Source organism: Desmodus rotundus, chromosome 3 (genome assembly GCF_022682495.2).
Source record: "Desmodus rotundus isolate HL8 chromosome 3, HLdesRot8A.1, whole genome shotgun sequence".
Classification (NCBI taxonomy): domain Eukaryota; kingdom Metazoa; phylum Chordata; class Mammalia; order Chiroptera; family Phyllostomidae; genus Desmodus; species Desmodus rotundus.
In genome coordinates, this window is record NC_071389.1 from 152,446,364 (window position 1) to 152,455,631 (window position 9,268).

At 55.3% G+C, this 9,268-nt stretch overlaps 1 protein-coding gene across 3 annotated transcripts; it reads right to left on the bottom strand.

The window, feature by feature from the left end:
• Positions 1–5,823: 5,823 nt before the first annotated feature.
• On the bottom strand, positions 5,824–9,027 carry ANKRD33 (ankyrin repeat domain 33). 3 transcript variants are annotated; one of them, XM_045184245.3, is made up of 5 exons: positions 8,958–9,027; positions 8,368–8,619; positions 8,027–8,069; positions 7,711–7,854; positions 5,824–6,615 (listed from the first exon to the last, which is right to left on the bottom strand). In XM_045184245.3, exons 2-5 carry the CDS (start codon positions 8,530–8,532, stop codon positions 5,894–5,896), a joined length of 1,074 nt encoding a protein of 357 aa, XP_045040180.2. In that variant the 5' UTR covers positions 8,533–8,619; positions 8,958–9,027; the 3' UTR covers positions 5,824–5,893. The 3 variants fall into 3 exon arrangements, with proteins under 3 accessions (XP_045040180.2, XP_045040178.2, XP_045040182.2); XM_045184243.3 differs by having other exon boundaries at positions 8,027–8,156; XM_045184247.3 differs by lacking the exon at positions 8,958–9,027 and having other exon boundaries at positions 8,027–8,152; positions 8,368–8,440.
• Between the last annotated feature and the right edge of the window lie 241 nt (positions 9,028–9,268).

The window sequence follows — 9,268 nt, forward strand, 5'->3', positions numbered from 1 at the left end:
GTGCCCCTTCAGTTCCTGTTCTGTCGGCATCACACAGTAACCCTTGACTCTCTCTAACTAGGGGTGGTGGCGCCCCACCCTTCCCTGGAGCTGCAGAAGAGGAAGATCAATGAGCTCAATTTGTGTCAGTCAATTAGCTCAGGTGAACCACCCCGCCTCAGGCAGGTGGGGATGTATGCCTGAGGGGCCAGGCTGGGTGTTTTGGAGGCACAGGAATTCCTAGAGGCATTTTCGCTCACTGAAGAAAAGCAGGGCCTGAGTTTGCTGGGGTGAGGGTGGGGCAAGGGGGTGGAGGCCTGGAAGGCCCTTAGGTGCTGCTGAGGAGACCATTGCTGCTTGGGGATGGAGCCTGAGGGGTGAAGGGGACTATTCCCCAGTGGGGAGGGCTTGGTATTTGGACAAGGATGGAGTCCCCAGGATTTGAGAGTAGGTAATGACCCCGGAAGAGGGCAGATTGTTTGACAGAGGGGCAGAGGAGCTGGGCGAGGCCAGAGGCCAGCGGGATATCCTTCAGCTCCAGCCACTCAAGTGGGTGGGACCAGATTGCCGGAGCTGGACACAGGAATCTGCCTTTGTTTCCAGCTGGAGGGGAAATGCCATAAATCCTGCCCCCTTCCCTCCCCTCCAGCATCCGTGCCCAGGCTCTGCCCTTCCCAGCACCAGAGGGCCTGGTACCGAGGACCTTCAGCCAGCTCCTGTCTGCAGGAGCCACTCATCCACAAACCTCTGAGCCTTATTCCCCCGAGACAAATCACTGGCGTGGATGTGGGAGATAGACCAAGGGGTATCCAAGGCTGGTCTGGAGAAAATAGCCACAAAGCAGGATTTAGGTTTCAACCCGCTCACCTCTCTCCTTTCCCTCAGAGGGACCAAGACTTTTCACTGTTACAGCGGACACCTAGGTGTAAAAGGAGGAGCGGAGGGTAAGGCTGGCCCTCCTTCAGCCATCTAACTCCTGCTGCAGATGGTTGCACAGACCCTGGCACTTCGGCCGGAGTCACACAGGCAATGCATGGAGCTGGATGGCCAGGGAGCGCAACGTGTTGAGGGGCAGGGGGACAGGAAGAGGGGACAGGCCAGGAGCCCAGGGGACATGGGGGGGCCCTGTCTTCATTTTTACTTTGTCCGTGGGCCTATGTGTCTGTCTGCGTGCCTTTGGGATGGTTTGTGTGCGCTTCTGAGGACGGCCTCTCTGGGTGCGACCAGGGCTTCACGGGCCGACGGGCCTGTACGCACTTCTGTGCCTCTGAGCCTGACGTGCTGACGGGACCCTGGCTGACTGTGCTCCTACGTATGACACTGCTGCGCGACTGTCGTAGAAGTTTCAGAGTCCATCCACCCCAAGCCTTGCCCTCAAGTCCTCCCTTCAGATTTGGTGTCTTCCTTAGCCACGATAAGGCACTGTCTGAGGAAAAGGAGAAAAGTGAGCAGGTGTGAACCTCTGCAGGAGCCCAGGCCAGATGCGTTTCTCAGCATAGCTGACTGAGACCCGACAGGGGACGTCCTGCGAGATCAGCATGAGGGGGGAACAGGGAATGAGGGGAAATTGTGGGGAGGGTGCTCTTGGCCTGCTGGTTGGTGTGGTGGGCAATGCCTAATATTTTCACCCATTTGGGAGGTAGGACTGCTGGAGGGGGGAATCCTGTCCAGATGCCCCTGTTTGGGGAAGAGGGGACACAAGCCAGTGAGTCCCTACCTGTCCCTGTCCTCTCCACGAATGTGTGCTCCCTTGCCTTCTCTCGACCCAACAGGCCTTTCCTGGGAGAACTGGGGACACTGCCACTCCTGGAACCAGGGCAGACTCTGAGAGGAGGAAGGAGATGATAAAGTCCCCGCTAAGCAGCTCTGACCTGGGTGGGGCCTGAATTCAGTTCTTTTCTATACACATTTAAACAGGCAGGGCCCTGAGCCAGGGGTTAGGAAACAGATGCAGTTTCTGCCCACACAGGAGTGAGGAGAGGGTTCCCAAGGAGCCCCCGCCGGCCTGGCGAACACCCCAGTAGGTGTCAGGACAGCCAACCCTATAGTCCCTTCTGCAGGAGCCCCCCATCTCCAGAGCAGGGGTGGACACACGCACACACAGGGAGCAAGGTGGCAGCTGTCGGTGCCGTGGTGACGGGAGTAGGCCAGGACAGGGCCTGGGGCTGGGGGTGCCGAGCTTGCAGGCCCTGGCTGTCTTGAATAAGCACATGTTTTGGTTTCAGGGGCCACCAGAATAGTGTCCTAGAATCACAGAGGAGGCCACGGGGCTCCAAGGACACATCTGCTGGCCTCCTCCGCAGAGCTGTCCCCTTGGCATTTCCTCACCCTGCCTCTCAGCACAGTAACAAAAGCTGCTGGGCACTGAGCCAGGCGGCGCTCAATGCTTCGCATGCCTCTCAGTGTTTAGTTCGCACAAAAACCCTGGGAGTTATACACAGAGGTCCCTGGTGGCAGCGCCAGGATTCAAACCCAGATTTGTTGACGGTAGTGGGGCGGCTTCGTTGTGGCCTGCGTGCTGCACGGCCAGGGCCCTCGTCCTGGTTTCCTTGGCCTGTGCTGCCAAGAACTAGGTAGGGTCGCCTCAGGAGCTGGGCTGGGGGTGAGGAGAAGCTAGATGTTAGTAGCGAGGCTGACTTTGGACAGCGCAGGCCGAGTAGCCCATGTAGGCCTCCTTCCTCTCTGGGAGCCTGCAAGGCTGTCTGTCAAGAGCTATTAGAGGATTAGAGGGAGACGGCTGGGCCTGGGAGGAGGAAAGGCGGAACTGCAGGCCTGGGACACTAGCTGCCCTGGAGATGGCCGGGGATGGAGGCGTGCATGTTCCCCAAGGCAGAGAGGAAAATGCTGTCCAGCCTGGGGCCCTGGCGTTACTGCCAGGCCAGCCTCCTGGCCGAGGCCCACCCTTTGCCAGCCAGGAGAGAGAGAGCTACAGAAAGTTAGCTGTCTGGTCCCAAGGATGCTGTGGCCACCCCTGGACCCCTGTAAAACTCAAGCTGCTTAGAAGCAGGAGGGAGAAGCTCAGAGAACCAGCAGAACCTGGGCTGTGAGCAGAGACCATGTGCTGCAGGGGAAGCGACACCAGCTTTAGAGTGCCAGACTTGAACTCCAGGAGCCACTCAGCCCCTTACCAGCTGGTGACCTTAAGCAAGTCGCTTCACCTTCATAACCTCAGTTTCCTCAACTATAACAGAACAAAGGTTGTGAGGATTAAATAGAGAGATGATGATATTAATCAGGCCAGGCACAGTGCAAAGTGCTTCATTAATTCACTGAATTCTCACAACAGCCCTGGCGACATGTTATTATTACCTCCATTCTACATATGAGCCTTGAGGTTCAGAAAGGATAGATAACTTCCCCAAGGTCATGGGCCAACTGCTGGATGGAAGTGTGTAACCACCAAGCTGTTCCAAGCCTGCAGACAGTTTCTTTCCTTTGCGCAGTTTCCTTCCCGGTCTGCCGTGCCCAGTGCCAGGGCTGGCTTCTCGTGCTTTGATTGCAGCAGTGGATGGGGAGGGAAGAACTCTAGCTCCACCCCAGATGCGCTGAAGCAGCTCAGTCACACCCAGGTCCCCAGGGCCCTCCCGCCCTCCCATAGCACCTCAGCTCTTGGTAGCACTTTCCCTCTGACAGAGCCTCTCACCTGTATTATGATAGAATGCTCCAACAGCCCTGGTTCCACCCATTTAACAGGTGAGAGGTTAAGAGAAAATTAAGCGCCGTCTGAAGGATCACACAGGTGGGAAATGACAAAGTTAGCCTAGAACACATTCCAGTCCCCCATGGTCGCCTTCAGGACACTCCCGAGAAACCACACACCATCTGCTGTTTTCACCTCTGTGTGTGCGTGTGTGTGTGTGTGTGTTTCCCTCTATTGAAAGAGCAGATTTATTTTTTAATTTTTCAAAATTTGGTAGAGTTGCAGAGACTAAAAAGTCAAAGCATTCTGTGCAGAAGAATTTCAAATCAATCCATAATTTATGTAGATCATCCACCCCCGAGGAGATGGCGCATGACGCCCCACTCCTTTCGTGTGGGCTTCCTACAACGACTCCTTCCACAGAGTGCAGCCTGGAAAGCCAGGGGGGACGTGGCCTCACAGTGGAGAAGCCTGGCAGACACTGAAGCCTGAGGACAGGGACCGCGGTCGGCTCAGCCGCGGTGAGGCACATTCATAGTGCGCCCCTTGATGAGATGTGATGAGAGCAGCACCTCTTTCTCCCGAAAAGCCACACCCCCAGTCTAACCGTGAGAAAAACATCACGCAAGTCCAAGTTGAGGGACCTTCTACACCCAAGTGGTGCCCCTCAAAGCTGTCAAGGTCCTCACACACAAGGGACGTTGGAGAAACTGCCACAGCGGCAGGAACCTACAGAGACCTGGCCATGAGAGGTAATGTGGGGTCCAGGGTGAAGCTCTGGACTGAAAAAGGACACTAAGTAAAAAGATAAGTACAGTATGGACTTTATTAATAATAATGTGTTACAATTGGTTCATTAATCGTAACAAATGACTATACTCATGCTAATAATAGAGGAAACTGGGCGTAGGCTATGTGGGAACTCTCTTCACAACATTTCTATAAAGCTAAAACTGTTCTAAAAAAATTAAGTTTATTTTTTCAGAGTCAGATTTTAAAAAAAAAAGGTAGCCAATGAAAAGTCTCCCTTCCACCCGTAGTCAGCTGTTCAGTTGTTTTCCTAAGAAAATCACCATGGTTCTTTCCAGGGAGATCCCAGGGAGACGCGGGGGTTAATGTTAAGAAACTGGCCTCCTGGCCGGGTATCTCAGTTGGTTAGAGCATCTGATACGCCAAGGTTGAGGGTTAGAGCCCTGGTCAGCCACATACAAAAAGCAACCAACGAATGCATAAATAAGTGGAACAAGAAATTGATGTCTCTCTCTCTCTCCTTCCCCCACCCCTTTCTCTAAAATTAATAAATAAAAATTTTTAAAGATAGACTGGCCTCCACAACTGGCTCTCACTCTTGACCTCTGCCGTTTTCTAGCTGTGTGACACTGGGTATCTCTTTACCCTCTCTGTGCCCCACATCCTCAAAGATAACCTCCTCATAGGATTATTGGGAGTGTTAAATGTATATAGTAAGCACCTTATAAGCGTTGCTTTTATTATTACAAATATACAAGCAAATACATTTATGCAACACACGTGTTAAGAAAAAACATCCCAGACGTTAAGTAGGGCACACAACGAAACTGCTGGGCGTGCGCAGAGGTGTCGGAGCCATTGGCTGACCACCCCACCTATGGGTCATCCCAGAGAAGGCACTGTGCTTGACGCAGCATTTGCTATTGATTGGTGCCCAGACTCTGGAAAGTTAAGAGGCTAACCTGTAGAAGATCAATAAACAGCAAATTGTTTTCCTCTGGTAGAGAAAAAAAGTTATGATTTTATTGCTAGGCAGGAATTAACTTTTTCTATTAGCTTTGCAATCTTATTCCAGCTTCCTTTCTCCCACCGACTGTCAGTGACGGTTTTCGTTTCTTCCTCTGACCCATCCTGGGGCTTCACCCATTAAGTTAAATAGATTTTGGTGCTCACTTGGTATTTGTATGAGTCAAGTTTAGCTTTGTGCCAATTTTACCTTGACGAATGGCGGTATGCCATACACCTCTTGGTTATTTTTCCCTCCAACATCTGGAAGATAGTTTCATACCAGGACATAAAGCGCTTCCTTACTCCTGTTTTATCACTGCATGGAATACATCGTATGGATGTACGGTAACTACACCCATAATCAATCCAGCCAGTCCCCTGTAGACACTTAGGTTGTTTCCACTCTTTCACTGCTGCAAACAGTGTTATATGAATAACCTTGCACATAGGATGACAGGCAGAAGGGGTCGTACAGGGCAGAGGAGGCTATGGCTGATGCCCTGCCCCCAATCTGACCTAGCCATTCTTCCCCTGGCTCTGTGCACACTTGGCCTCCTCCGCCTGACTCCTCCTCCTCTGCATCCTGAGCTCCTGGTGTGGCCAGACAGGAAGGGCCAGCCTGCAATGCCCTGTAGGCCTGGGCTCTGGCTTGCCTTGGTGGGGACCTGAGGGAGCCTTGGAGAGGAGGATCTTGGGGACTTGGGGCCTGGGACTGGTACTGTCCCTGGGCCATAGCCACTGAGGGCACATGCTCAGTACACCCTGAGGACTGCGGTAAGAGGTGAGAACCGTGGGGCCAGGGACTACCTGGGAGGGCTGGGGTGCCGGGGGAGGGTGAGGAGCCGTGCCTAGCAGCTCTGGCACAGACTTACTTCGGGCTCCCAGTGCAGGTGGACGGTCAGGACACAGGGTGTGGCAGGCAGTGGTGAGGAAGGGACTGGCTAGGCTGGTAGTGATGGTCACAAGGTGGTCCAGGACACCCCCTTCCTGAGGAGACCGGGCAAAGGGGAGGCTCAAGGTGGCCTGTAATCTCTCCAGGAGAGATGGGGCAACCTGGGCCTGGGCCACAAGTCCAGGCAAGGCTGGCCACTCCGGTTGGAAATGCCGGCTGAGCTGCTCCACTCGGGGCCGCCGCAACAGCTGCCGGACCCTGTGCACGGTGTCGAAGCTGCCGGTCAGCACTGCCCACTCCAGGGCCGTCTTGCCCCGAACGGGATCTACTGCTGTCAGGTCAGCACCTGGGAGGGGCACAAGGGGTGTGTGTGTGGGCTGGGACAGGGACTGGTGATTTGCGCAAGGGCAAAATCTTCAGCAGCAGGGCTGGCTGATCTGGGTTCAGTTCAAAACCAGAGTCCCACCTGTCTTGCTGCAGCTGGAACCTGGGAGCCCAGGGTCAGGGCCAGTCCCAGACCCCAGCCTCCTGTTTGGGATTGGTGAAGAAAACTGAAGTACCCAGAGAGGGGAAATACTTCAGAGAAACACACTGGGGGGTTCCAAATCTGGAACAGAATAGGGACCCCTGAACCAAGGAACTGACCAAAGGGGTGGGGTGCAGGTTGCCCAAGAATGGGGAGACCCAAGCTGCACCTTCTGGGGTAGGTGGAGGGGCATCCTGCTGGTCCTTCTTTTCCCCATCACACCCTCTCATCCTGGGTAGGGGCGTAGCTGTCACTCTGAGTCAAAGGGGGAAGTGCAAACTCCCTCCCTTCTCACCCCAAAACTGATCTGCTGGACGGGAAGGGAAAAGCTGGAGGCTGGGGTCCCCAGAGTTATCAAGAGAGGACAGCCCCACCTCAGGGAATGATGAGGACCTTCGACTCCACAGACAGTGTGGACTTCACTCTGGAACAACCCCACACAGCCACACCTTTCAACCACACATCAGTGCGACCCCACAACCCTGGCTTGTCAGAGCTGGACATCGCCCCAGAGGAGGCCGACACCCTTGTTATGCTGGTGAGGCCCGGAGGTGGAAGCCATCCATCTGCTCACAGTCACTTAGCTAGAGGCAGGGCCAGGCTGAGAACAAGAGGGTCTGCTTCCAGAGACCAGCCTTTCTGATGTTAGGGTCCCCAGTGGGTCTAGGTTATCTTCTCAAGCTTTCTTTTCTGGGATGTCCATTAACAACGTAAATGGAGCTGCCTGTAGCTGCACTTTGTTGACTGTAAGAAACCCAAGCACACTCCCCTCATCCAGGAAGTCAGCCCAGATTGATCCCCCATCTCCCCCTCTCTCCTCTCTGCAACTATGACAGCTGACTTAAGGGTCTATCAGGCTGACTTGGGGGTAGGGACGGGAGGCCACACACCCTGGTCCATCCAGGCCCTGTGCACCTGCCATGAGGAGGGCGGCCACGCATCCAGAGTGGTCCCGAATGGCGGCCTTCATCAATGCTGTCAGCCCGCGCTGGTCTCGGCGCTCCAAGTCCAGGCCCGTGTAGTAGTTGAGCAGGAGACTCACCAGAGTCACATGGCCTGCTGAGCACCGAAGGCAGATCTTGGATCTCCAGGAAAGGGATGGTGAAGCCTCAAACCTACCCTCCCCCCAACACAGCAGAGTCTGGGGTAGGAGAACACCTGACATGAGTGTGGAGCTGTGACCCAGTCTGGAGCCGGGGAGGGGCAGAGGGTGGGGTCAGCAGCCTCACACCTGCTTGGGCGGCCAGCATGAGGGCCGTGTCTCCTTCTTTGTCCTGGTGGTTCACATCCAGGAAAGGACAGCGGCTGAGTAGGGCCACAACACTCCCAAAGCCACGGTAGCATGCGACCATGAGTCCTGTCTGGGGGAGGGGTATCTGGGTTCCCTGTGCCCTCTAAATTCACACTGGCCCAGAGATATCCCAGCCCCTGGGGAGGCCCACTTTCACCCGCTCCCTTCTTCCTGAGGGTCCAGGCAGTGGGGGTTGACCCTGAAACTCCCTCAGATGAGTGTGGTGTGGCGGGGACACAGAGCTATCCTGGCTGCCCTGGGAAGCCTATGGGGTAGCTCACCCTCCCATTGCCATCCACCTGGGTGGCCTCCTCTGGGGAGACCCCACCATCCAGCACGGCCTGAAGCTGGGCAGAGTCATTGCAAACACAGGCCCAGTACAGGGCCCCTGGCCTGTGGTCTGGGGCAGGGATCTCATTGCCAGGGCAGGACAGTGACTCCGACATGGCCAGTCCTCCCCTCCACAGCAGCGGCTCTCCCTCTTCCAGCCTGGGGACAAGAAGGCCAGTGCCCCCTCCTCACGCTATTGACGTCTGCAATATGGAAAGGAGGGCAATAGCGTCTCCCTGAATCCCAGGGAGGGATTCCAGCATCTTCAAATCACCCAACCCTTGCCTGGAAGGGGGAGCCTCTTCCCGCTGGGGTATCCCGTCCCATCCAACCTTTGAGGGAGGACAAGTGGAGGCAGGGAGGACAAGTGACAGTGGCCCCACAGGTCAGAAGTGGTTCACAGTAAGTGAGGAGCCCAGTGAGATTCAAGAGGAGTGGTCTTCACTTTCCCATGGGGCCTCACCTAGGGTTTGGAGGCTCCCTAGGATGCAGTCATTGCTGGGGCCCACAGCATCCCCCAGACTCCTGGGAGCACACTCACCGGTCTCTGGAGTACTGGAGGTGGACTATCTCTCCCCAGGAAGTGACACAGGTGACAGATGGCTAGACTTAAAGAAAGAGCTTCTGTAAACCCCCCAGTGCTGAGCTGGATCAAGCTGGGTTAGTGAGAGTGGGGGCCGGGAGGGGCGGGTGCTCTCCTGTGCAGACTCCCAAGATTCACTCTGAGGTCCTGCCCAGGGTGGGCAGGGCCCAAATCACCGCGGCTCCTCCCCAACAAAGGTGGCTCTGGGAATAAGACCCTCCTCCCTTCCAAATACACTCACTTTCCACTTTCTAGGGAGACACGTGCAC

Coding starts and splice junctions, on each gene's coding strand:
- ANKRD33 (XM_045184243.3), bottom strand. CDS start 8,532: ATGTCGGAGTCACTGTCCTGCCCTGGCAATGAGATCCCTGCCCCAGAC. Junction 7,855..8,026: donor CATGCTGGCCGCCCAAGCAG/GTGTGAGGCTGC, acceptor TTCGGTGCTCAG/CAGGCCATGTGACTCTGGTG. Junction 6,616..7,710: donor GGCCGCCCTCCTCATGGCAG/GTGCACAGGGCC, acceptor TGCCCCTCCCAG/GTGCTGACCTGACAGCAGTA.